At 46.8% G+C, this 27755-nt stretch overlaps 1 protein-coding gene across 1 annotated transcript; it reads left to right on the forward strand.

Annotated features, from left to right (window-relative positions):
• Positions 1-317: 317 nt before the first annotated feature.
• On the forward strand, positions 318-21845 carry NHSL2 (NHS like 2). The gene is made up of 7 exons (XM_058536171.1): positions 318-505; positions 3621-3748; positions 4055-4250; positions 6128-6259; positions 7477-9804; positions 11536-11668; positions 12504-21845. The coding sequence occupies exons 2-7, from the start codon at positions 3746-3748 to the stop codon at positions 12826-12828; spliced, it is 3117 nt and encodes a 1038-aa protein (XP_058392154.1). The 5' UTR covers positions 318-505; positions 3621-3745; the 3' UTR covers positions 12829-21845.
• Positions 21846-27755: the final 5910 nt, after the last annotated feature.

A 27755-nucleotide genomic window follows, 5' to 3' on the forward strand; every position in this document is an offset into this window, starting at 1 on the left:
GGTTGAGGGGCCGGCGGCGCGGCCCGGCCCGGGGCGCGTTACCTCGTCCACGGGATCGGAGAGGGCGGGCGGCGGCGGGAGCCAGGCGGAGCCAGGCGGAGGAGGCGGGCGGCGAGGCGGCGGCCGGGCGGCCGGCGGAGCGGGAAGGAGCGGACTGCGGCAGGATCTGTCGAGGAAAATCTTGCGGGGAGCGAGTCCCTGCCTTTTAAGCGCAGCCCCGCGCCGTCCCCCCACCCCCAGCCGGGGCGGGTCTTCGGGAACCGCGGGCGCCCACTGGCCGCCGCGCGCCGCCCCCGCCCCTCCCCTCATTCCCCGGGCTGCGCCTCTCACTGACTCTCTCCTTCCCTAGCTGCAGCTAACTCGGGTCGGGAAAATGCGACAGCGACTGCCCACTCCAGGTCGTCATGGCGACAGCCAGTGAACGTGTTCCTCTCCTCGGGCAGGCCCCCGAGTGTAGAGGAGCTGCTTCGCGAGGCGCAGCTCAATCTCCAGAGCCTGTTGCAAGGTACTGAGAGGGAGGGGGGCTGCGGCCGGAGCGCACAGGCAGGCGAGATGCGCAGCGGCTGGAGGGAGGCAGAGAAGAAAGAGGACAGGGACCGGCGAGAGAAAAAGAGAGAACAGTTTAAAATCTAGTGAAAAACAAAACACACATTTTTCATCTTTCACCTGCCAGACTAATGATTCGAAAAGGCTCTATTTCTACCTATTTACCTAGGCTGTTTACCTCCCCTCCTTTTTTCTTCAGTTCAGTAGTCCATGGGGGAAAAGGGACAGAGGCTGAGGCAGAGCAGCGGGTCAAGCCATTTACAAAGAGAGCTGGATGATAGACTCCCACAGTGTGGGCCCACATGGCTTCCAGACCTTCTCTTGCCACATCACCCATGCCTTTGGAATGCTGGCACCCAAAGGCAAAGGTCTCCCATTCTGGGCTTCACTCATTCCGCTCTTGCAATAACCTTGTCCACATGTCTCCTGGGTAGCTACTGCCTCACCAAACGAAGCCCAATACCCAGCACCCAGAGCTCACCTCACACCCAATTCCCAGCCCCATGTCTTTGGAGTATACTGTTGAGCACGTTGTTTGCAAAGCTGGTGCACATGACCCAGAGAAGCAGCCCAGTCACAGTGCCTGAGCATTCAGACTGCACGCACCAGGCAGAGTGAGAAAACCCAGACTTTGAAATCAGACAGAGCTAGGATCTAATTGGAATCCCACATCTAACTGCTGTGTGATATTATGCAGATTACCGAAACTCTCTGAGCTTCAGATTAATCAGTCATCTTTAAAATGGGGATTCCAATTCCCCACATGGCAGTTTTGTGAGAATTAAAAATAGAGTGTATAGGGGTCGGGGAGGGTGGCATAGTAGTTAAGTTCGCGTGCTCCACTTCTGCGGCCCCAGGGTTGGCGGTTCAGATCCCTGGCGTGGACCTATGCACCGTTTATCAAGCCATGCTGTGGCAGCGTCCCACATGCAAAATAGAAGAAGATTGGCTGAGATGTTACCTCAGGGCCAATCTTCCTCACCAAAAAAAGAACAAACAAACAAGTAGAGTGTATGTAAACCACTTAGCAAGAATATCTTGCAGCTAGAGAGACCCTGATAAGATGCAACATCAACTCCCAGTACATGTCCTTTGGAACCTGGGCTGAGCTAGGCACAATATTAAAGTTAAGATAAAAGAAAAAACAACGTGGTCCCTGAATGAAATACATACATACAATATGAAAAACATACACAATGACTAGAGGGATTTATCCTATGTAAGTGGCAAAGGATGAAAACTCAGTGCTATGAGAGAGACTACTGGGGTGCTGGAAATATCTGGATGGAGGCTACCAGGGGCATACATATGTCAAAATTCACTGAACTGCACACATAAGATTTGTCCACTTTACTGTAGGTAAGTTATACAGTATCTCAATAAAATAATACAGATAAAACCTCAGTGCTAGTCACAGGGTCTATACACCCTCCAGGCACTCACTGTCCCACTCAGGCCTCTCTTCCAAGCCTGGACGCCCTTCCTCCCTCTTCCCCACTCCAATCCTTACACTTGCTTCCAAGTTCTATTTTTGCCGCATCTAAAAAACCTTTAACATGAGTTCTGCACTTTGCATCATTCCCTCCATAAGCACTCAGACGAGGCGCTTTGTACCGTCCAGTTCAGGAGGACTTGTATAGTTCTGAACTGCTTTTCTTTCATTTGTTTATTCATTTACTCATTCATCTACTAGTCCTGGGTCTATATTTTGTCCACCTAACTGGACTGAGCTTCTCAATGTAAAGAATCACATCTCTTACTACCCTTGGGTTTCCAGAAGCACCTGGCACAGGGCTGGATCCCCAAGACGGGCTCAGCAGACACTTGTTGAGTGAACGTTCAATGTGAAAAGAGGTCTTATCAGCTCTTGTTTATCCATACCAATGAAGGCTCTCTTCTAGAGGATAGAAAACCGCAGATGGGCCACCCAACTGGACTACAGCCATAACCCCCCCTCCCTGCCAGGACAGTGGTGACCTTAGAGAAGCAAGATTCCAAGGGACACCATGAGCCTTGAGTTCAGATAAGAGAGGAGCTACCAGGCAGGAAAAAAAGAGTCAGCATGCTCTGTGTTGCCACCATGGGCAGAATCAGGACTGGTGGGCGGAAACCTAGAGGGAGGCAGATTTCACCTGGTAAGGAAGAACTTTCCTGACATGCCTAACAGCCCCAACTCTCCTTGGATGGAATGAACTGCCTTGGGAGGAAGGTTTCCTCCCTTCTCTGCAGGTGTGTGTGGAGGCTAAAGAAGCATCTGGAAGGCCTGCTGAGGAGGAAGCCTGAGCCCAGAATGGGGTGTTGGACCAGAGACCCTTGGAGGCCCCTCCTGACTCCAAGTTTCTATTATTCTTAAAGTCTTTATTCAAATGTGCATAGAGCCCTGCCCGTTGATTCTTTCCTCTCACTTCCTTCATTTACTCATCAAATTCATCACTTAAATGAAACCCATTCAAATCATATGCATCCTTCTTATTCTCTGACGATGCCCCTGAACTTCTCCTTCCTTCTATGCCACTACCTCCGCCTTCCCTCTCCTTCACGTTAGCTCCCCTGGACCTGATACTACCTACAGTGGGACTAAGGTACAGGGAGCCAGGCCCTCGGAGGCTCAAGTAAGAGTTCTTGACATCCAAGGAGCACTCCACATTGGACTTCCCAATGCCCATGTTTTCAAGCTTCACACAGGTCATTTCCCTGGTAGGGTTGCAGAAAACGTGAAGAGCTGCAGGGCTTCAGAGATAGGACCTTGCAGCATAAAGTAGCAAAAGGTGTCTGCATCCTGAGTTTCTTCTCGGAGTTGAGCACGTAAGGTGAGGGCCATTGAGACAAGGGATTGGTCCCAGAACCAGCACAACTGGAATTTATTGACTCTCTTTTCTCCTCGGCCTTCATAGTCCCGGGAAGTAGTAATTTTTTTCATTTCTAAATCCAGAGGCTCAGACGCCGGGAATATCCTAAAGAAACAATGCAAGTCAGGCCTGGCAGCTAGAGCAGGAGCCCGGCCCATGGTCCTTCCCCAGCCCGGCGCTTGGCCGTGGCCCCCAAGAGTGTGTATCCACTGTGCTATTTTTCAGAAGAATATGAGGAACAGTACTCGGAGGCCAGACTTCTGGGGCAGACCTTCCGCTCTGCTGATGAGGCCCCTGAGCCCACCCCCAGCCCAAGGCCCCAGTCTGCCAGGCGTCTGGAGTTTGTATTGATGGTGAGTTGCTTCTTCCCCCACTGAGAGAGCCAGCATGCAGAGCTTGCCCTGCACCCATTGACAGGAGACCTTGAGTTGCTTACTTTACCCACTGGAAGCCGCTGCTCACCTCTGCTCACCAGCAGAGCTACCCTGAGGCCCCACCAAGATGGGCCCTGCACAGCAGGTGTCGAGCCTGGCAGCCTGTCCACGCTTTCCTGCCCCTCAGACAAAGCCTCTTGACCTCCCTGCCTAGACAGCTATCCTGTGGGCACAGCTCATCTCCAGTTGGGAGCACACCCTTCCCATCACCTTCTTTCCCAACAGCCTACAAAACGGCAGCTGAGCGAGGATGAGACTACCACCCAGGGTGTGAGGGCCCCTGAGGCCTCCCTGAGCCTGTCTACCACTGCCGACAAGCAAGCTGCCTGGAATAGCCCCTTCCCTCTGCCCATCCTAGAGGAGAAGCGGTGGCTTCAGCCCTGCTCCACGCACTCTGACATTGTGCCCATCAACATCTCTGGTAGAGTTGCTTAGCACCACTTCTGTTCACTTCCCTCCATGACAACTAGAGACCATTCTCTCCAAATGCACTGGGCGCTGGGGGAGGGAGTGAGACTATCTTTGCTGCTGACTCACCCTGCACTGTCAAGGTCATGGCTCTCACCAGGGAATGGAGGCATGCAGAAGAGGGGGCTCTGGCTGCTCTTTCTTCACTCTCTACTGGCACTGCCACACTAACTGAGACCATTTGATAGCAAACAAAATTTTTGTGAACAACAGAAAACTCTAAAACTTTATGAACTTGTGTGCTCTTTGGAGCATCTATGAAAACTTAAAGTTTGTGAGTTATGTTTGGTTTGAAGAAAGAAAACTTCTTGTGCCACAAGCCGGGTTTGGAATACACAGATAGGAGTCTGGGGGGAAGTGTGGGGTTCAGAGTGCTGGTGGTAAAAAGGAGGATCACACCCAAGGCACAGACCAAGGGCCTTGTGGCACTTTAGGTAGACACTCAGTCTTCTAGTGAGGTGGCCTCCTCAACTTGTATGGCAAGTGTTTAAGAAGGGAAGTAATAGAAGGGGACCAAGGCAAGAAAGACCAAAGGGGGACCCAATAGTACCTTGAAAATGGGGAAATAATGTATGCAGCTCGGCTGGCTGTGACTTTGGGGATATGTGGCACCCTATACCACGCCCATTATTAATTCATGCTCCACACTCCACCGGCTGTAAGTGGAAGAGGAGGAGGGTCAGTCATTTCAGAAGAAGATAGGGGCAGCAACCTGATGAAATCAAGACTTCATATCCCAAAGTGACCAGAGGCACCCTGTGAGCCCATGGAATGCTGGAAAAAGTTGAAGACGATGAGGACAGCTCTGGCCACGTGTGGTGATGCTCCCTGGATATGGGGTCATCCAGCACCGCTGGCGTCCTCTCAGGAAATCAGAGGCAGGAAATAGAGCCCAGAGCCTAGGGAGATGTACCAAGAGGAGTGAGGGCTGAGAGGAGAGACTCACAAAGTGATGGTGGATGCTTTGTTTCTAAACTTCTCTCTTACTCTCGATAAGGCTGGCCCTGAGTTTTGCCCACGGAGCCACTTTCTATGAGGGAGGCAGGTACATATGCAGCCATGAGGCTGAGAGGGGAGGTTTTGGTTAGCCATCTGCTGAATGAGAGACAGTGGGTGGAGCAGCATACCTCACCCCACTGCCTCACCCTGCCCCTGCCCCAGCAACTCCACAGGAGCAAAGACTGACCCAGCGCTTTAAGAGAAATAGATAGCAATCACCAGGCAGGGGCGAACTTTGATGAAATGTGATCAGGTGGCTGAAGGACAGACTACCAGGCTGCTTCCTGGATGGGGGGGGGGCGGTGCAGTGGGGCAGCTTCTTGGAGACACTGTCCTCAGCGGCCCACATGAAGGCTTTCCCTGAGAAAAGATTACAATGAAGCAACAACTAGTCTCAACTCATCTCTCTACACCAGTGGTTCTCACCCCAGGCTGTACATCTGAAAAATCAATCACCTAGGGATTTCGAGAAAAATGCTTTTACCTGGGCCCTACTCCCAGAGAGTTAAATGTTCTGGGGTGGGTTCCAGGTATTGGAGTTTCAAAAGCTGCCCAGTTTATTTCAATAAGTAGCCAGGGTTGAAAACCATGGCTCTTGGCCACCTAAGACTCACAGGTGACCCTGGGTGTGGCCTATGAAAGCCAGCATGTATGTCTTGGGGCTGCGGGTGCCTGTGGCAAGTTGGGAGGGATGGGGAAGAAGGACCTCCTGCCTGGATGCTATTCATGCTCATGCTACTGCCATCATCCCTTCTCTCTACCTCAGGCCAATTTCCACTGTACTGTAAACAGAAACCAGGATGTACCCAAGTGTCTTTATTTTGGCTACAGGGCAGCAGTTTGATAAACACGCAAGTTTGCGACACTCGTTGTTTAACACAGAGACAGCCGTGAACCCCAAGTCCACCCTGAGGCGGAGGCGGACCATTATTGGATTCTCTAACTTTTCCCGGCGAGACCCAGGTGACCCCCCCAGCAGCTGATCCCCCGGACCTTTCCCCTTGCTCACTCCCACCAGTCCCGCCACCCATGTGGTATTGCAGGGATGGGGAAAAGGAATAATTCGGGGCAGGGGGTCTTTGGACGTCCTGAAAAAGCCAATGTGGTAATCAAGGGTAACAAAGGGCCTTTTGTCAAGGGTAGCAACTGAATATGGAGAACAGGCCTCCCAAACTAGTAAATTCATTATGTTATTGTTTCCCATTATAAATGGACTATAACCACATATGTCAGATTTAGGCAAATAGGTAAAGGAGGGAATCATAGCTAAAAGCACCATCTTAACAGAACCATTACTGCCATTAAGTGAATGCTGGCCAAAGAGCACAGACAAGAGCGATGTGGCTGTGAATCCTGGCTTCTCCACTTACTAACCATGAGGCCTTGGCCAAGTTATGTGACTTCTCTGAGCCTCAGCTTCTTCATCTGTAAACTGGGGATAATGGTACCAACCCGGTGGTGGTGTTGTGAGGATTAGAGTTATTGTATGTAATTTGCCTACCATAGGCCTGGTACAGAGTAGGCGTTCAACAAATGGTGGCAGCTATTATAAATCATCATTGTAGTAGTAGAAATAATAATCATAATAATGATATCACAGTAATAATTGTTGTATAGATGAGAAGATCTTTGGGGATTTTGAACATCTGAATGGTTTCCTCACATCTGTAGGTTATCCTAAGTCTCTCATGTTGCAAAGCTAAAAAGTGACAGGTGCCAAAAATGCAACCAGACTCTGAGCTTTCCAGCTGTGGCATACTCCAGATGCATTGCTAGAGCTGAAAGTCACACAGTGCTGTCCTTTATCAATTCGAAAGCCTCTGCTCTCATCTCAGGAGAGGTGAATGCTGAGGTTTGTGATGGTTTCATGAGCCTGAGGTGAAAGCACGGGAAAAACCCAAGGTAGTCCCACATGCCAGTTCAGCTCTAAAAGGAATAATCCAAACTGGAAAGGCTTTGGCACCCATCTGGACAATTCAAGGGCACCCTGTGACTCACTGTGTAGTGATGGGCAAGGACCCAACTTCCCCAGCATCTTCATCTATGGAAAGGAAGAACCAAGGAATTCTGACCAATCTGTTGGCAAATGATTCTTGGCATAAATTTGGTGTTCCCGTCTTGAGACAGATGCTGGGGGATCCCTGGCTGCACCATTAACGTTCTGTGTTTACCTCTTCCAGGTCACAGCAACAGCCCAGCAGGCAGTGTGGCCTGCTCTACCACCTCAGACATCAAGCCCAGTCATTCAGTTCCAGAAGGCGTTCATGGCAGAGTTGCAGTTGGTCAGGAAGCTCAGTTCCCAAATCTCACCTCGCCAGTACTGAGAAATCCTTCTAGTGATCCAGAAGAACCTCTCCAGGCACGTGGTGGCACAAACCCTCCTGGCATGGAGAACATGGGAATGGTGTACAGCGTCCCTGGTTCTTGCAATGGACCAACAGAGTCCACGTTCTCCACTTCCTGGAAGGGAGATGCTTTTACCTATATGGCTCCAAGTGCCACCAATCAGAGCAATCAAGTCAATGAAAATGGAAAAAATCCTTCCTCTGGGAATTCTTGGGTCTCTCTGCACACACTGCCACCTCTGGTTCCTAAGGAGGCTGCTACCCTCTTTGTCACTCGTGATAACCCAGCAGGATGCAGTGGATCAGCTGGCTACTCTGAGCACCCTACTCAACGAAGGCAAGTATTGGAACGACCCTCCAAGATTGGCCTTCTGACTGGTGGTACCTCGAGGCTGGAGACAGGCCCAGGTGGGGCCAGCAGGTTCCGGGAGCGGTCACTGTCGGTGCCCACAGACTCAGGCACCACAGATGTGGACTATGACGAGGAACAGAAGACCAGTGAAGCCTGTGCCCTGCCTTATGCCAGTACAAGTTCTGAGGGCAGTAACAGTGCTGACAACATTGCCTCCCTTAGTGCCCAACAGGAGGCCCAGCACAGACGGCAGAGGTCCAAGAGTATCTCACTCAAGAAGGCCAAAAAGAAGCCTTCCCCACCAATGCGCAGTGTCTCACTGGTCAAAGACGAGCCAGTCCTCTTGCCAGAAGGTGGATCAGCACTACCCAAGGACCAGAGGCCCAGGAGCCTTTGCCTCTCCTTGGAATGCCAAGGACATCATTCATCCCACCCAGATGCTCAGGGTCACCCAGCTGTGCCAACCTTCAAAGATCCAGAAAGTACACAATTCTCCCACCACTGGTATCTTACTGACTGGAAGTCTGGTGACACCTACCAATCTTTGTCCAGCTCCAGCACTGCCACTGGCACCACAGTCATTGAGTGCACCCAAGTTCAGGGCAGCTCAGAGTCTCTTGCCTCCCCTTCCACCTCCAGAGCCACTACACCTTCCCAACTCTCCATCGAGGTGGAGGCCAGGGAAGTATCTTCCCCAGGAAGGCCCACAGGGCTGATGTCACCCTCCAGTGGTTACTCCAGCCAGTCGGAGACACCAACACCCACTGTCTCCACGTCCTTGACCCTGGGCCACTTGCCCCCTTCAAGCGGCAGTGTCCGAGTACGTCCAGTGGTACCTGAGAGGAAGTCATCACTACCCCCGACATCACCAATGGAGAAAATTTCCAAGTCACGGCTATCATTTGACCTACCGTTGACCTCTTCAACCAACCTCGATCTGTCTGGGATGAGTATCTCCATCCGAAGCAAAACCAAGGTGAGCCGGCATCACTCAGATACAAATTTTGGGGCCAAGCTGGCCCAGAAAACTAGCCCCAACCAGCCAATCATGCCCATGGTTACTCAGTCTGACCTACGGTCTGTTCGCCTGAGGTCAGTCAGCAAATCTGAGCCAGAAGATGACATCGAGGGCCCTGACTATGCTGAGGAATCAGGAGCAGAAGTCTTCACCTTGCCAGAAAGAAAAATGAAACCTCCCATAGCTGAGAAGCCCCCACTGGCTCGAAGGCCTCCAAGCTTGGTCCACAAGCCACCATCTGTCCCTGAAGAGTACTCACTAACTTCTCCTACCTTGGCTATGACCCCCAAGAGCTCAAGTCAACACATGAGGCCACTCCCTCAAGACATCTACATGGTGGTGCGGAAACCAAAGTCCTCCAGCTTCCCTGAGGGCAGAAGCCCAGGGGAGTCCACAGCACCCTCACCTTTTGTTTTCACACCTTTTGCCAGTTCCTCTATTGCTTTCTTCTCAGGAACACAGCAATCTCCCCAGGGAAGTGCGGAGGATGAGGGCCCCAAGGTGAGAGCCCTGCCTGAAAGAATTAGTCTCCAGAGCCTGGAAGAAACTGAGAAAAAGAAAGGCAAGATTCCACCTCCCGTACCAAAAAAGCCCAGTGTGCTCTACCTGCCTCTCACCTCACCCACAGCTCAAATGGAGGCCTATGCGGGCGAACCAAGACTGCCTCTCAGCCCCATCATCACCCTGGAGGAAGATGCCAAGTGTCCCCCCACCGGAGACCACTTGCAACCACCTGATACAAGGATAACTTCAACGTCGCAGGCTGACGGTGAAAGGGAGGCAAGCCCTCTGGGTTAGTAAACTGTCTGCTGGCTTTTCCTTTCAATCCCAGGAGAGATGACGGTGAGGATGGAGTGCCAGAGACAGAAGCAAATGCCCTCAAATAATGATCCTGATTCCAGGATGACCAAGTCGGTAGGGGGTACCTCTTGAGGGCCTGGGTTACTCTAAATAGGCCTCACTGCCCTTGGGATCAGCACTGACCAGTTTGGGCCAGTCTACCCTGGGACCCCCAGTGCTGAGATAATAAAATCAAACTGGGTCTTACCACCCTAGGATCTTAAGAGCCCATCCACCTAGTGAGGCATGCATCCCTTGCGTTAGAAACTCTCTTTCCACCTCACTGTAGAGTACTTTTCACTAGCGGCACTGAATCCAGTTTCATGCACAAGACTCAGTACCCTCCCAGACTGAGTTCAAGTGCATGGCAGGCTTGCAGGCTTCTGAAGCAATGCAATATGTTAGTAGCAGCAGCCTGTCTTAGTGCTTTCTAGAGGAAAGGGAGTTCACTTTCTTGGATGGTTTGAGGATAGATCCTCCTGGAACAATAAATAAGACTAGGCTAGATAATGTTTGTCATCCTTTTTGTTTTTTTCCTGTCTCTTTTTGTTTTAATTGTGATAAAAATACACATAACATAAAATTTACCATCTTAATCTTTTTTCTTTTTTTTGTAAGGAAAATTAGCCCTGAGCTAACATCCATTGCCAATCCTCCTCTTTTTGCTGAGGAAGATTGGCCCTGGGCTAACATCTGTGCCAGCCTTCCTCTACTTTATACTTGGGACGCCTGCAACAGCATGGCTTGATAAGTGGTGCATAGGTCCATGCCCAGGATCCGAACCTGTGAACCCTGGGCCGCTGGAGCAGAGCACACAAACTTAACCACTACGCCACCGGGCCAGCCCCCCTATCTTAATAATTTTTAAGTGTATAGTTCAGTAGCGTTACGTACATTCACATTCACGTACATTGCACGTGTTGTGCAACCATCACCACCATCTATCTCCAGAGCTCTCTTTGTCTTGCAAAACTGAAGTCTGTACCCATTAAACACTAACTCCGCATCACCCCCTCCCACAGCCCCTAGCAACCACTCTTCTACTTTCTGTCGCTATGAATTTGACTCCTCTAGGTACCTCATATAAGTGGAATCATACAGTGTTTGTCTTTTGGTGACTGGCTTATTTCACATAGCATAGTGTCCTCCAGGTTCATCCATGTTTCTCATCCTTTTTTGAATCCTTGACACCAAACATCAAAATCTTATGGTGGTCCTTAAGCTGATTTGGACTTTCAAGTAAGTTAAATCAGTGTGACTAAAACAAGCAAACAAATCAAAGCCACAGGTAATTTTAGAATATGCTTCCTCAAACTCCACAGGCTCCCTCTGAGATTCAAATAGGTCCCACTCCCACCTACTGGTTGAGTCATTGCTTTAGATTGCTCTCAGCTCCTTGATTTTTAAAAATGATGCATTTAAAACAAGAGAATGCTCAGGCAACCTGTTGTAATGGAAAAGACATGAGAGAACAGGGACCCAGGCCAATCTTCACCCACTCACTCGACCTTGGCCAAATCACTAACCTTCTGAACATCATGTTCCTCTGCGAAATGGAGGCATTAAGAGTCTCCACCCTGCTGCCCTTCCAGAGTTGCTTTGAACATCAAACAAAATACATATAAGGATGTGCTTTGTCCTAACTATTGTAGTCAAAGTAATTCCTTCTGGTTTTTATGTCTAGGAAGTTCTATGGAACCAAACACCGAAGAAAAAAGTGTAATCAGTGATAAAACGGCCGAATGGATTGCGGAAGATGATGACGACGTGTTTGTGGCCTCACGCACAACTGAAGATTTATTTACTGTAATACACAGGTCTGGACTGATTTCCTTAATTCCTATTGTAATTGCCTTCCCTTTTTATACCAAAAGAAAAACTGCTACCTCTACGCAGCCATTAGAATTGAAACTGGAGACTAAGTTCAGATACCCACTTATGTGAACACAGTCCAGGGCCTCATATCTCTATTTCATTGACATCTTTGGGCAAAGTGGAGGAGGAGTGGGGAAGGGAGGACCAGGTGCGAAGTGAGAGGCCCCTTGTCTCCTAGCAACTGCATGGCCTATTGTGGCTCCATCTGCTCTCTCACAGTTCTGTCCACAGTCAGAGACATTTAACCCTTCACAGAATTTCTTGTACCAAAAAATCTCCTCGAGAAGTGATGGGGGACACGAGGCTGAGTATCAAAGCGGGAACTCAGGCAAGGGGGGACCAGATGGGGACCCAGTTATTGGACAGGGGCACAAAGCAGGGGCTCGGTGGTGAGGAAACTGGGAAGAATCCAGTTACTGGAGCGGAGGCACCAGTTCAGAACAGGATCAGTTCCCAGGCTGTCTTCATTCAGAGTCACTGAGCTACTAGCCTTGATTCTTTAAATTCTTCCTCGGTCCCAGAACCTGGGCAGTACTGAGCCTGCAGGCACAGGCCAAGTGACTCCAGCTGTGGGCATTGAAAGGAATGTAGGGACAGGGGTCCGGACAAGGGACTCTGAGGACTTAGTGGTGAGAGAGAAAGCTGGTAAGTATGACTGCTTGCAAGACTGCTGCAGAGAAGTTCCCAGATCATGTCACTGGCATTCTTGAAGTTATATGAAGCATTAGGAAATGTCTGCCACATGAATTCACTCAAAACAAACATTCTCTTATTTAGGTCCAAAAGAAAGCTGCTTGGCTGGAAGGAGCCTGGTGAGGCCTTTGCCGGCGGCAGTAGACCAAGTTCCCACTCACCAATAAGGAACACAGCTGATTCTCCAATTAGTGAGTTGGCTGCCTCTGCAGGGTCAAGTGGCAGTGCCAACCTAGATGCTGGCAGAAATGATGATTTCAAGGCCTTGCTACAGAAGAAGGGAAGCAAGGCAACTCCAAGGTCCCGCCCCTCAGCAGCTGAATTGCTGAAGACCACTAACCCACTGGCTCGGAGAATTATTGCACAATTTTCAAAAGACTACGAAACCACCGATAACCCCAGTACCTAAGCCCTGGGTTCAGCAAGCAGGGTTTAGTTACTAAACTTGAATAGAGAATGGGGAAGAGAGTTTTAAAAAGGAACCATGGAAATAACAAAAGAGCCTACATTTCTTTTACATTAACTCACACTCTGGACAGCAGGAGAGAGGCCACTTTATCTAGAACTAAAATCGTCAGGCACTTTAAGCATCTTCAGACACTTTACGTTTTCATACTTACGGTCTTACCATTACTGACTACCGATTTTCTCCTTATTTTCCCCCAATGGTGTGCACTAAGAAGAAATTCTCAGATGCAAGGGCACATATGCCATCTTTTCAAACAATGGTCAGGCTGCTCCAACCATGGCTCCTGTCACTGAGGGGTGTAGGGTGAGAGCAGATCGGGGGCTGCCAAACCTGGGGAGCATAGGGTGCCAGTGCTGAGTATTCCCTTTCCTGGTAAGGCCTTGATGGCCCTGTATGGAGAAACAGAAAGACTGATGCCTCTTCATCTCCGGTTTAACTCTCCCCCACAAGAGGTTTGCAGGTGTGCACTTATTTCGGCATGGGGTTGATTGAATGGCTTTTGTCGTACAAAATATGAATGTGTCTCTGTCTTGAACTTCATGCCTTTTTAAGTTTGATTGTCTACACGGAGATCAGAGTGATGAGTTTCAATAAACATATAGACCCGCCCCCACCACTCCTTAGCTTGAAAAGGTCAGGACTGGGTTGCTTTGGGTGAACCAAGCTCAGCCAATAAACGAGGCAGCCATTCATTCACTCAAATCTATCCAAGGTAACTCGCACAGGCGCCTTGAAGATCCTTCAAGTGTCTGTCAGCAATGATAGCTAGGATCTGTGCCCAGCTCATGCTGCATTCTAAGAACTCTTGTTTCATTTGCATATAAGATTCATTATAGGAAGTAGTAAGCTGAAGGAACAGCATCATCAAAGGCTCAAGGAGGAGAAAGTAAGAAAGTGTAACTTGCCCCCCACCATTTAGTTCAGATTGTGGTTTGTGGTTGGTTTTGTTTTGTTTAAAGGAAGCCTTACTCTGTTCCAAAACCGAGAACATATAGACTAAAAGGATATGTCCAAAATCTAAAATGCAGCCTTACAAGTTGCTATGGCTCATAACACCAAAAAAGGGCTACTTTTTGCCATTTAGGTTCTGCTGTTTGACCAACTTTCAATTAACCATGCTTGGGGAGAGTGTGAGAACTGGGGTAAATGGGTTGCTGACAGACCCCAGAATAATCATGGCGACCCTCCCAAAAAATTTATAGGCACTAACTATTCTTGTCAGTTCAATTTTCTAAGCAGAGCAAGAGCAGTGATTCATTTGATTTTCATGTCTGGTTTCTGGGAGGTTGGGGGAAAAAACAGACAAAGCATTGAACAAAGAAAACTGGCTGACCAAGAATGGAGGGTTAATTGCCCACCATTCCCAAGAGGGAAAAAGAAAAGTCAAATGAAATTGTAGTCTGTTCGCAAAAAGCATTCCCCGACCCCTTCCTCCTTCATCTCCCACCCAACAGATTCATTGGTCCACCTCCTGGAGGATGCAAAAACTGCCCCAGAGACAAGCAGATCTTGATTTTGATAGGTCACATTGCTCACCAATGAGAAGCAAGCTCTGAACTACCCACACTCCAGTGGACAGAGCAGCTGAAAAACCACTCAGTTCTGAGGAGATTTGGGCCTGGCACACAGAAGCCCTAGGCCTAGGTCCTTGGTTGGTACAGTTCTGAACTCTAGGCTTGTGAGCACAGGCCCACCAATCAGCACTTGCAATCAGCACTTCCCAGTTGCTTTTGAAATCATTCCAACTACTTGGTTTGAAGGTCCTGACCAAATTTCAGGAGTTTTGTCTGAAATAAAATAGATTCATTCCTGGCCTTTATTTATATATGAATGCCACACTTGTCTGCCTCAGACTCAGAATTCCAAAAGATGGAAACATTTTCCTCTGTAGAGAAATGAAGGAGTGTTCGTCTTTTTGCCTAACAGAAGAGAAAAGCTGCCAGGGCCTTCTCCTTGGGAACCATTATGAATAGCTGAACTCTAAAGCTAAGTATGAGACTCACATAGTATAGGACTTGTTACTTCTGCTGATTTTTCTGGAAGCTTCTTGTTTGCTACTTCTAGTGGGTTTGCCTCTCCCCTCACCTTGCTTCCTCTGGTGGTTTTCCCAAAAGAATCTAAAGCTGAATGCCCAGACACCTTTACATTTTTCAATTACCTTGAGTCTTGCTTTTCTCTACAATACTCTGTATGTCTGGAGTTTTTAGAATATCTTCTACATCATCACTGTGGCCCTCAAATGCCCAGTAGTGTTTCCATTTGCACAAGAGGATTTGGGGCAGAGATTGTATGGTCAGAGGTAACATTAAGGATTGCAAATATTCATTTAATATTTTTCAACATGTAGACCTAGTCTCAAACAATCAACCAAACTGTAGAATTTCTACCAATCATTAATGAACATAACACCGAACATCTCTCCTACTCCTAACACTCAACCTCTCTCCTCCCCTTGCTTATCATAACACCAACTCTCTCTCCCACCCAGGCACATACCAGTGTTTGCTGCCTTCTGCACCTACCCGTTGAGACTGATGAAGAAGGCTGAAAGGCCCTCCAGGAAGGCTTTCAGAGAACCTACTTCTGTCACTATTACTAGTGCGAATAGTAAATGATAACAGTTTTTGAAAGTGGAATACACAAAGGGTTCAAATGAAATGAAGTTGTCCCCGGGAGGTCAGCTTCTCGTTCAAGTTGTTTTTACCCCTTCATTTCCTCTGATTCCAACCAATAGCAGCAGGTGGCTCTACTAGGCTGACTTCAGTCTAGTCAGGAGTAGAGGAAGTCCTCCCCAGGAGAGGAGGTTAATTGATAGCTAAGAGTGCTTTGCACTTGGTGGGTATTCATTATGTATTTGTGGTTCAAATGTTGAGGGTAGAGAGCAAATCATTCTCAGTACAAGAGGAAGCTTCTCTGGTGGCTCTGCTCCTTTCCCTGACTCAGTCTCTTGTCTGGGTCTCCCACCTGGCCCCAACGCGTCCTTCAGCTCCAATTCCTGTGAACTGCATCCCTAGCCGACAGCTCACCCTTTAAGGAGGCAAGACCAGAAGCAGCAAAATAGTTTGTGTTAGCTTAATGACCACAAATCAACCAGTTGATCAGCAGGCATTACCTTGAATGTGCAAAGACAAAGGAGATCTACAAAGCTCTTGCAACAAGTATTTCGCGGGACGTCCATTGTAACTCTGTAGACAACACGGATCGTATTGCGATCCTGCGGGACCTATCAGTCTGAGCAGATCTGTCCATGCACCTGCCCTCTTCCTCATAAGCAAACTATTCCCTAAAAAGATGAGTTCATGGTCAGTGCTCCATTCGTCGCCAGTGCAGCCTTCCATTACCACCAAGTCTGTAACATAATGGTGATATATGATTTGCCAGGGCCAGGGCTAGAGTGAGGTGAGTGAGGCGCCTGGGGTACAAAATTTAAGGAGGCACCCACTCTCAGGGCCATGCAAGTGCCTTACCCTCGTCCTGGCCCTGCTATTTGCACTCTATAAAGTAGTATTCGTTTATCTTCTTCCTGTGGACAAGTAGAGTTCTTCTGATTTAGGGGGGTAACTGTCCCTATCTGTTGTTGTACCAAATGTTTTGTTGCCATCTATTTTTTCCATTGCTGTAAACCTTTGTATGCCTACACATCAAAGAGTCTTCAGTATCATCAGAAAACATGATTGCTTTCTAAATAACCTGCTCCAGGTGGCAAGTTAGCACCCATTTCAGTAGGAATGCTGACAGGGACAGCCTTTCAGCAAAATGGTGAATGAGTTGGAGGTGAGTCATTGGGATCCTCGGTCTCCTCTTTCTGCTCCATTCTCCCCAGACCTTGCTTCCCAGCACCAACTCTCCTGAGTGCCTCCTAGTTTGTTCTCCTCCTCGCTAAAAAAAGCATGCTCTCAGGAAAGGGATCAGTTCCTTTACTTTGAGATTATAAGGCTGAATGCTACCTCTTTTGAGGGTTGCTTGCATTTTAACAGGGGAAAAGCCTTAAGCCAAAGGAATGAAGTTCTACTTGTAGAATTTTAAGCATCAATTAGTTGCAGAAGTGTATTTTTCACCATGAAGAGGCCAAATTCCCTGACAGCTAACTCCAGAATATAGAAAATATCTTAATCTTCTGGAATTATCTTAGTAAATTGCTGATGGTTGATTAAATTGTCCTGATACCCAGTCTTGTTCAGTGTGGTTACTACCAAAGGACTCTCAGAAATGGTTACTAAAAGCCACTGAGAAGGCCTAGATAATTTATATTGTACATCATTAACATTTTTACACAAATGGAATTAATACTACTTATCATTTGAGAAACAGAACCCAAGGATTTAAAGAGTTTGTGAAAATGTGTCCTGTTTGTGAAAGGTGAAACCGTCCAATCAATGTCCAAGCGATGTCAGTCGTCTGGTATCAGTGGTGGTGATTAAACTTATTGGAGGTACAACTTTGTTGAACACAATTCTCTGCTTCCCCCTTCACTTATCTATGTTTTGTGCTATCACTTCAGCTTGGTGTGAGAATAAGACCAGATCTATACCAGAGCACCCAGTCCCTCTGAAGCCTTTGCATGTATTTCAGCTATAAGTGACTAAGATATTAGGGATTTAAAAGGACAAGAGAGTGGGAAAGAGGTACAAAGAGCTGCCTTTGTCAAAGAGCAGCAAAACTTATAATGATTTAAACAATGACATGAAATAAAGTTTTAGAACACTCTGAAACAGATTTATAGAGCAATACAGTAGTAAATGGTTGTAGACACACATTTGAGGCGCTTTTAATAAGTTTAGCAAAAGGAAATTTGTGTAAGTAATGGATTATGTGAAATAGGTATATACTTTTGTTTAGTAAGGCCCAAAATCTAGGCCAGTGGTTCTCAAAGTGTGGTCCCAGGACCAGCAGCAGCAGCATCCCTGGAATATATATGTGTATGTGTGTGTGTGTGTGTGTGTATTCCAGTGATGTTCCTTCTTCAAGCCCCTAAGTCGCTATAGCCATGACTCTCCAAATGATTCCAATCTTTCCTGTCATTTCTGCCGTCATTACAGTGATCAGTCTCTGGCCAAGTGATGGATATCATCATGTTGAGCAAGTATATGTTTGATGTTAATAAATTACCATATTGAATCAATGTTAAGAAATTACCAGATTGTTCAACCTGCAAAACGTTTGCTTTGACCTAGCCAGCACATCCGGCCTGTTTTTGGTTTAAAAAAATTTTTTTTTAATTCACAAATAGGAAAAAGGAAAAGGTGTTAGTTTGTTTGGTTTTGCCAACCCTTGAATACCTGTCTTCACCATGGTAGCTGTTTTCTAAGAGGGCTCTGGCAGAAGTATATTTGATTTTAAGATTTTGCCTAAATAGTGAAATTTGATATCAACAAATCCACAAACAAAATCTGAACTAGAACAAACAGTTAACCCCTCTCAGCCTCTCTTTAATGCCAAGCTTTATAGAAATTTATTCCCTACATGACATTGAGTTTTTTTTAATGTCCAATTTTATAAAATGTTATGCATGCAAATGCAGCATCGTGCTCATTGTACAATTCACCCCAAACTCATTTCCTCCTCCATATGTATGATGGTGAAGAAATATCAATATGTATGTTCTTACCTCTCCTGATCAATTGTAAATTACAAATCTTTTCATTAATTTTTAAATGAGATATATTTACTCTGGCTAGTAGTTAAAATTTTATTCTTTTTATTATATTTCATTGCTACTCTTTTCTACTGACTCCAAAGCTTACTTTGGGGAATATTTCTTATTTTTAGATTGTTGTATTTATCTTATTTCTATATTTATCTGTAGTCACAGAATGTTAGAGCTGAAAGGGACCAACCTCTTATTTTACAGATGAGGAAACTGAGGCCCAAAAAGGTCAAATAACTTACACAAGGTCACACAGTGGCAGGGCCTGGCCTCAATCCCAGGTCTCCTGCCTCTGGGCCCAGTGTTTTTTCATTTAAAGCACTACATTTATAGAAGACCTACAGCTGGCTTCTACTTTTATGATACATGAATTTCCCAGGTATTTCAGTTAACTAATACATATGCTTTAAGGAAAAATGCTCAAGAGTTCTTTAGTTCATGAATCCAAAGACAAATCCAATTTTCAGCGTAGAAACATTCCTTTCCCTCCAGAGTCATTATTTGTACCCTACTTTGTACAACAGACGTTTTCCCTAAAAGTTATTTGATAAATGAATTTTTATAGATCAAATTCCATTTTTTAGTAGAGAAGCTTCCTGTGTAAGGGAATCTTCTGGTGACTTCTTTTGAAAAACGAAGAATCCTCTTGTCAATGTCCCCTAATGTCTCTACTTTTTTTTAGTGCGAACTTTTGTAATTGGTGTTTATTTAAAGTAGGGCAAACCAATATAGGTTTTCCTAGAATCTACTTTATCCTTCCATTCTTAAACTTTATGACATATTTTCAGACTGTTAGATGCTCATAAGATACTTAGTTGTGTTCTAGAAACTTCACCTTGCTTGATATTTTGTCAATCCCTGGGCTCAATCTCTATTTCCATCTTAACAAACAATAACAGAATTCCTTAATCAGTACTGAGCTCTGCATGCAGTCTCTTTTCCAGAACATTCTTTGCCTAATGCTCCTTAGTGTGACTCTATCTATTCTTGGGCTTCTTTCCATAGTTCACGCATACCTCACTATTCTGTGGAGTTGGAGGCAGTGCCCCTTTAGGGCTGTCCTAGTCATATGGAGTGGTATTTCCAGTTATTTCCATTATTCCCTTGTTCTTCCTGGACCTCCTCTGGTTTCCCTTTTCAGGAATGCTCAGAGATTGGTAGGATTTTCCCCCATCATCTAGACCAGGAGTTGACAAACTTTTTCTGTAAAAGGCCAGATAGAATCTATTTTAGGCTTTGTGGGGCACATACAGTCTCTGTAGCATATTCTTCTTCTTTGTTGTTATTTGTAACACTTTAAAAATGTAAATACCATTCTTAGCTCTTAGGCCATATAAGCTGCAGGCTGGATTTGGCCCGCTTGTCATAGTTTGCTGACCCTTGGTCCAGACTACCTTCTGGGACAGGCATTTCTGTGACCGCCCCATGTAATAATTGGGTTGTGTACTGGATGATGTGGCTCACTGCCCTCCCACCTACTACACTATCAGACCAGTCTGCACAGAGGTGGGTGGAGAAGGGGCTGCATAAGTCAACCATTACTCTTCGATAGGGTGCCCTTCATAGACTCTCGTTCATTCTTTCTGCCTCTCTCTCTCTCTCTCTCACTGACTACCTCGATATAGAAACCATCATTCTTCTATCCAGACCTCCTGTCCTCATTATCCAATGTGCCTCTGCTTGCTCGAGTTTGGGGTGGCCTGACAGGGAAGAAGGGATTTCTGAGTTTTCTTATTTCTTTTGTCCCATGATTACTCCCCCAAACTGTGGTTGGGGACCCCTGGCCTGGGTTATCTGCCCTGGCCTGCCCCCTACTGCCATCACGAGTTTAGGGCTGTCTCTGGAAAGTCTGGTGGCCCATGCCATGAGATTCCATTCCAGTCTACAATTTCCTAGGGAAGTCACCAGCTCTCTTGGTTCCAATGGCTGGTTTTAAAACCCAGAATGTCCATGTGTTCAATTTCTAGTGCGATTAGGACCTATTCTAGACTCAGCCCCAGCAAGAAAACCAATGAGGTACAGAAGGTATTCTGTGCCCACAGTTCTTCCTTGCCTAAACCCCCTGCCTCCTGGGCCCCCAGCTCCCAGGATGGACTCCTTGGGATGCCCCATGCAGTACCACAACCAGCAGGCTTTCAGCACACTACCGCCTCCTCGCCTCTGAACCTCTAAAAGGATTCCTTAAAGGTTTTTCACTTCTCTCTCCATCTCACTCCCATCTCTACCTCTCATGCTACTTGGGGGGTTAAAGCTCAGATTCACATTTTCACATTTGCTCATATAAACATTGGGGGATACGAGTGAATGAGAAGGTATGGGCCTGTGTGCGTGAGCATGGTTTCTCCACCTGGACTGTGAAGGCCCCATTCACTAATAGATCACACACACACCCTATCCAGTGCTCTCATCAGTTCGCTGGTCCAGGTCCAGGTCTGATGGGGCTGGTCAAGGAGAAGGGGATGGTGGCGGCTCCTGAGGAATTTCCCTTCTCTTGCCTTTTGAGACCTTCTTTCCACTGGTTTGTGCTGGCTTCTCCCAGGAAGCCATTTGAAGAAACTCCTCTGTAGCAATTCTGGACAGGCCAACATACAGAAGGCTAGGACTTGAATTCGATATGGACTCAGTCACTCAGACACATCTCTCAGGCTGCAGTTTTTCCTATCTAAGCAAATTGCTTCTTAGGACCTTTAGCTTGCTGTCTGTCATTTGAGCCCAGGGATCTACCCACTTACTGAAATCTAAATTTTAAAAAGTCAGAGACACAAGTAACTTTTAGGATTTCCCTATCTGAAAGCATTCCTGAAACAGTTTCTTTCTGCCTTTTGTTTAAGATTTCCAGACTTAGGAAGGGAACCAGGCTTGCGCCTCAGACTCTAAGGCAGCAAAAGTACTACACTTGCCAAAAGCAAAATGAGGACAGAAGATTGGCTAGTCCTACTAGGCATAGTCAGGGAATGGACTCTTGTTCAGTTAGCACTTATGGTTCAATGCTTACTGAGTGCCAACAATGCACTTAAGAAAAATAAGGGAGACAGGAATTTACAGACCAGTGTCCTAAACTAGAAGGTAGAGATAAGGCAATTCCCCCCAGTGATAAGAATCTGTCCCTCGATAAAAATTTCAAGAAGCAGCAGAAACTAGAAGAGATCGTAATCCCAGTCTTCTTAGAATTCCAACACAAAATGGAAGGGAGCCTTCTGTGGGGTGATATTACAAAGGGTTTTTCTTGTCTTTCTTTTTTTAAAAACAAACATTCCTTACTGGCTTGCTACCAGCAATTGAACTGTATTCTTTATAGAGTTATAGCTGTTTGTGTCTTCTTAAAAATAAACTTTTTCTGTTAAAATCGTTTTCTGTTTCACCCTCTGGTTTTCATTGTAGCAATGATGCTTTTATTCAGACACTAAGCCCAGTTCATGAGCATGTTTTACCGACCACACAAGTGTGGGGCCCACACACATGGGATTTCATTCTCACAAACCCCTGGGAGCCCAAAACAGACATGCGGGACACAGTGTCTTGCAGAAACCTGGCCCACTGAGCCCTGAATCTAAGGTATATAGGAAGGTAATCCATGTTCGAGGACTTCATCTCAGGGATTCAAGTTCAACTGCTCATGGAGGCAGCAAGGGCCGCAGATAAGATGAGGCTCTGGTGAAGTGGGCAGCAGTCCCCAGGGATGGGAGGAGGTTGCCATAGCAACTGTGCTCAGGGCACACACTCCCTCTTTGTTCTCTGGCTCAATGAAGCCACCCAGCAGGGCAGACCTGAGTGTCTGCGTTGGGAGCAAAACATGCAGACCAGATGTGGCCCAGATCACTTCCATCCCTCAAAAAGGGTATGGTCCCACCATGCAGGTAGTGACAGCTATATTCAAAGGTCAACTCCCATCCAAAAGGAGCTTGGTTCTCTGTTCCCAACTGGCCCAGGCCTCTAAGGCTGAGGCCCTTGCAGCCAGCATCTTGTCTCCCCAGGTCCCATGCTGGCTCATGTCCCCTGACACCACTAGGTGGCTCTTCCAAAAGGACACAACAGAGCTGGAAACAACCTAGAAAGCTTACAAGGGAAGGGAGAGGGGCCAGAGCTACTCACAGACAATAGCAGGTGTTAAGATTTAAGCTAAAGGTCAGAGAGCCAGCTCTGATGGCCTAGTGGTTAAAGTTCAGTGCTCACCACTTCGGTGGCCCAGGTTCCTTTCCCAGTCGCAGAACCACACCCCCCATCTGTCAGTTGCCATGCTGTGGTGGCGGCTCACATAGAAGAACTAGAACGACTTACAATTAGGATATACAACCATGCCCCAGGGCTTTGGGGAGGAAAAAAAAAAGAGGAAGATTGGCAACAGATGTCAGCTCAGGGCAAATCTTTCCCTGCAAAAAAAAAAAATAAAAGAAGGAAAAAAAGAAGATAAAAGTCAGAGAAGGAGGCTGGCTCTAGGTGGGCCTCATGGCAAGCAGTACCTCAGTGGGACCCTGCAGTTCAGGGTCTAGTGTTCACCCTGGCAGGGTCAGAGCTTCCACACTACGAGCTGGGAAAGCTTTTAGAGACTGACCTACTCTGACCAAACTCACGAAAGACATGTCAAAGGGAGGGTCTATATATTAATTAACCAAAGAGAGAGCATACATTTAAAGCACAGGTCATACACAGGAGGCCTGCAGGCTGAATTGAACTCACACACATTGTCCGGAGTACACAATGGTGTTTTTCAATTTTTTAAAATTTAGATGGGACACAATCTCTCCAATTTACCTAGTTCCCCACCACTCCCTGTTATATTAAACTCAACCAGCTTCATTCACTCATATTACCTGCCAGGGCCCTGAAGGCATTTGAGCCTGTGACCCCTAAGGTGTTGTTGCAGGTTGAGTTCTCCGAGAAGCAGACTCGGGGATGGAGCTTGGTGTGCAGGATGTTGACTAGGGAATGCCCTCAGGATGGACATCTGTGGGAAAGAAGGGAAGGAAACAGGCTTAGGCAGAAGGAGAGAAAGGCAGCAGTGCAGGCACCACAAAGCCTCAGCGGAATCAATGGCGAGCTCTGGTGTTAAAATGACCCGTCAGTGTTGTCCTGCACCCGGCCAAAGGCAGGCCTTCATAGTCCTGCTTCAGTCAGTCACTAGCTATGGGCCACCAACCAAGGGCCTGACCTTGGGTGAGGCAACTCTCTCCAGCTGAAGTGATCCCCAAAGGAGCTGACAGCTAAAGAAGGTTCTTTGCTGATAGCACTCCCAGCAGCTGGGGCAACAAGTCCACCCTTGAAGTTCTGTGTCCATCACAGGTGTCTCTCTCCCAGGAGCAGTACAGGTTCAACACTTACGAATTCTTATTTTCTGATTCCTACTCCTTACCTCAGACACATTACAGTTCATTTGATTAGGTTCATAGCTTTCTTAAATTGTAGTCACCACCATGGGACACATGCTAGTAGCCTCAATTGGACTTTGGTGTTTCACATGCCTCATTAACGCCCATTAACGAACCCTCTCCAAGGGCATGTCACATAAGCAAATGGATAAGTCAATCCATCATGCAATATCAGGAATAAAATGGACTAGGCATCCATCAAGCACCTACAATGGGCCAGGCATTGTGTGCTCCTCCATGCACTTCTTTTACTCATCTACTCAGCAAAAATGAGCACTTTCGACATTCCTGGCTGAGTGCTAGGTACTGAGGGTACAGTAGTGACCCACACAGACACCATGCCCATCCTTGTGGAGTTTACATCCATCGGGGCCACTGCTGAAACTAGTTCATTTGGCAGCCCTGGGGACCAGGACTAATGGGCCTCCTGTTCCTGTTATCTAGGAGTCACCACCCTAAATACGAACTCCTCTGGTCATCTCTTTGCTCTCAGTACTCACTTCATACTGCTGTAAGGTTCTGCTCTGCTATCCAACCTTCCACCATTCTCCTCCCTCCCATCCTTTTCAACTGTGCCCACTAGAACTCCAATGATAGAAATTAATAAAAAAAAAAACCTACAATCCAAACAGAAAGACCCTGCAACACCTTCCTTTACAGGGACCTGGCTCTCTCCTGAGAACCTCACTTCTCCTGTAGGCCACTCCTCAGAGATTCCTTCCCTTCCTAAATACTTCTGCATCTGGAGGTGGCATGAGTCCCTTCCTTACTCCCCACTACGCCTTCCAGACCATGATCACTGAACTTCTGTCACTCTCCTTCATTCAGTCTTTCTTTCCACCCCCCAGACTTTGCCAAAATCTAGGGTCATTTAAACACTCATGTGGAAGACCCATTGCAAATCCCTGGCTTCTCATTTCTTTGTCCTACTCACCTCTTATGACCTCTATTTCTGCTCCATCACCCACTCTCACAGTCACAAATGGACATTTTTATTCTCCAGAATTGCTATATCACTGAAATCTTAACTTCAACCTCCCACAACCTCATACCTTTCCCTCTTTCTCATTCAATTACTACATTACACTGCTCAACTTCATTGAGACCTCCAATAACTTAACCCATTCATTCACTCAATATTTAGCAGGCATCTACCACATACCAGGCACTGCATTAAGTACTGGGGATACAGCTTTGAATATGACAAACATGATCCCTGCTGTCATGGAGCTCGGGTCCCCTTTTCCTTATCTCTCAGCCCTTCTCTCTATTTGAACTTCTTCCCCAATTAGTTCAGGTCCAGCATTTCGACCACTCTCTTACAAACATCCTCAACTACTTTTGTTCCATTGTCCTTCCTCCCACCCCCCAGGCACAACCCCACCTGGATCAATCCAACTGTCCACATTCCTTGTTCCCACACCCAGGCTGCTGGAGAAGACCACACTCAGTCATGCAAACTGGTGTGCTCCTACTGAAAAGGGGCCTTCAGCTCTACTCAGAAAAATCCTTCTCTGGTTCCACAATCAGCTCTCTTTCCTGTTCGTCACAACTTCAAACTTCCACTTGCCTCAGACTCAAAACCCTCCACTAGCCCCTCCTCCTCACTACCTCTCCAGCAGATGACTTTGCCTCCTGCTTCCCAGAGGAAGTAGAAGCCATCAGACAGGAAGTCCCTTACCTTCCTAACAACAAATCCACAATCCCACCTTTGAACTATGTGCACACTTCCTTATCCCCTCTTTATCCTGTATCTCCAACTTCTCCCTTTCAGTAAACATTCATTCAACAAATATTAATTGAGCACCTACTATACGATAGGCACTGTGCTAGGAGCTGGGACTATAATGGTAGGCAAAACAGTCAAGGTTCCTGTCTTTAAGGAGCTTACATTCTAGTGTAAGGGAACAGACAATACATTAGTGAAAAAACAAGCAAGATAATTTTAGATTATTAAGGAAATACAACAGGATATTATGTTAGAAAGTAATAGGGGAGAACTATTTTGGATAAGGTGATCAAGGGAGGCATTTGTCAGGAGATGACATTTGTGCTGAGGGAAATAAAGTTGTGTTTTGAATACATTAAGTTTGAGATTCCTATTAGTTATACAAATGGAAATATCAAGTAGACAGCAGGTTATACGAACCTGGAGCTTAGGAAAGAAGTCACAGCTAGAGACATAAGTTTGGGAGCCATAAGCATATTTGACACCATGGTACCAAATGAGCTCACCTAGGGAGAGAATGTGGATAGAGAAGAGACTCAAGAGAGAGCTGTGGGGCCCTCCAACACTTGGAAGCTGGGTAGAAGAAGAGGGTCAGCAAAGAATATTGAGATAGAGCAGAAGGAAAAAAACCAGAGAATGTGGTGTCATGAAAGCTAAAGGGGAAGGTTTTACAAGAAAGAAGGAGTGATCAACTGTGTCAAGTGCTGCTAAGAGATCAAGTAATATGGGGACTGAGAAGTGGCCACCAGATTTGTTGGATGGATGATGAGAGCTGTTTCAGTAGAGTCGTAAAACAGAACCTCAGCTGGAGTTAGTTGAATAGAGAATGGGAAGAGAGGGAATGGAGGGAATGACTACAGACTAACCTTTTGAGGGTGTTTGCTGTCAAAGAGAGTAAAGAAATAGGAGCATTAACTGGTGGGGGAAACAGAGTTGAGAGAGTATTCTTAGGATGAGAGACACGGGCACTTGTTTGTATACAGACGGTATTAGTCAAGTAGTGAAGGAATATTGATGAAGCAGAAGCCCTTGAAAAGGTGAGGGTGAATAATGCCCTGAACAGAGGAGGAAGGGTTGGTTGGCTTTTTATAAGAGTGAGGACAATTCTTCCATAGTAGCAGGACAGAAGGCAGAGTATTTGGGCACAGACACAGGTATATGGACTGGTGCAGATGTAGGAGCATGGGGAAGTTCATTTCTGGCTGCTTCTAATTTCTCAGTGAAATAGGAAGCAAAGCCATCAGCTGAGATGTGTGGCCTTCTTGGGGGAGGGGTTACTCTCTGTAAATAACAAGGCAACGTGGAGGTTCATACAGTGTCCCGGGATTCCTTTCTCCTAACTCCTTCTAGTTGGGACAGAAACATATCCACATATCTCCATCCTAAAAATAACTCTTCCTGGATCTCACATCACTTTCCAGCTACCACCCTGTGCCTCATCTCCTTTCTTTAAAACTAACATCATGAAAGAATTGTCAGCACTAACCAGCTCTGTTCTTCACGTGCTGATCACTCACAACTCTCTCTGATCTGACTTCTGTCCCCTTCACCGGGTCCACTGTCCTGAGGACCACTAAGGACCTCCATGTCAAAAAATCCAGTGATGCTTTCAGTCTTTATCCTATCTTACACCTTTGAAGCACTTGGTACTGTTGACCACTGCTTCCTTCTCAAAAGGCTTCTTCTTTTGCCCTCCTTACATTACACTCTCCTGGTTTCCCCACTCACGTATCTGACCGCTCCTTCACAATTTCCTTTGCTTCATCTTCCACTCTTCCGGTGAGCATTAGAGTCCTCAGGCCTTTGTCCCAGGCCTTCTCCCTCTTCTCCATTACAAGCTATCCCTGGGTGGTCTCATCCACACCTACTGCTCCTCTCCCTGTGTTTCCTACCTCGGTGAATCATACCACCACCCACTCATCTGCACAAGCCAGAGGCCTCAGCAACTTCCTAGATGTCTCTTCTTCTCTCCTACATCCAATAAGCTTTGCAGATTCTACCACGTAAATTTCTCTTGTATCCCTTTATTCCTAATTTTATTTGTTGCTGTAGGGGCTCAATAAACATTGAGAAGCCTATCATTCTATTTCATTTATTTCACTTCATAAAAAATGAGCCTCATGCC

Source organism: Diceros bicornis, chromosome X, assembly GCF_020826845.1.
Source record: "Diceros bicornis minor isolate mBicDic1 chromosome X, mDicBic1.mat.cur, whole genome shotgun sequence".
NCBI lineage: Eukaryota > Metazoa > Chordata > Mammalia > Perissodactyla > Rhinocerotidae > Diceros > Diceros bicornis.

Bases quoted from the DNA above. Each gene is read 5' to 3' on its own strand.
- NHSL2 (XM_058536171.1), top strand. The intron at 6,260-7,476 runs GTGACCCCCCCA...TACCTCTTCCAG, and splicing joins CTTTTCCCGGCGAGACCCAG to GTCACAGCAACAGCCCAGCA. The intron at 9,805-11,535 runs GTTAGTAAACTG...TTTTATGTCTAG, and splicing joins AAGGGAGGCAAGCCCTCTGG to GAAGTTCTATGGAACCAAAC.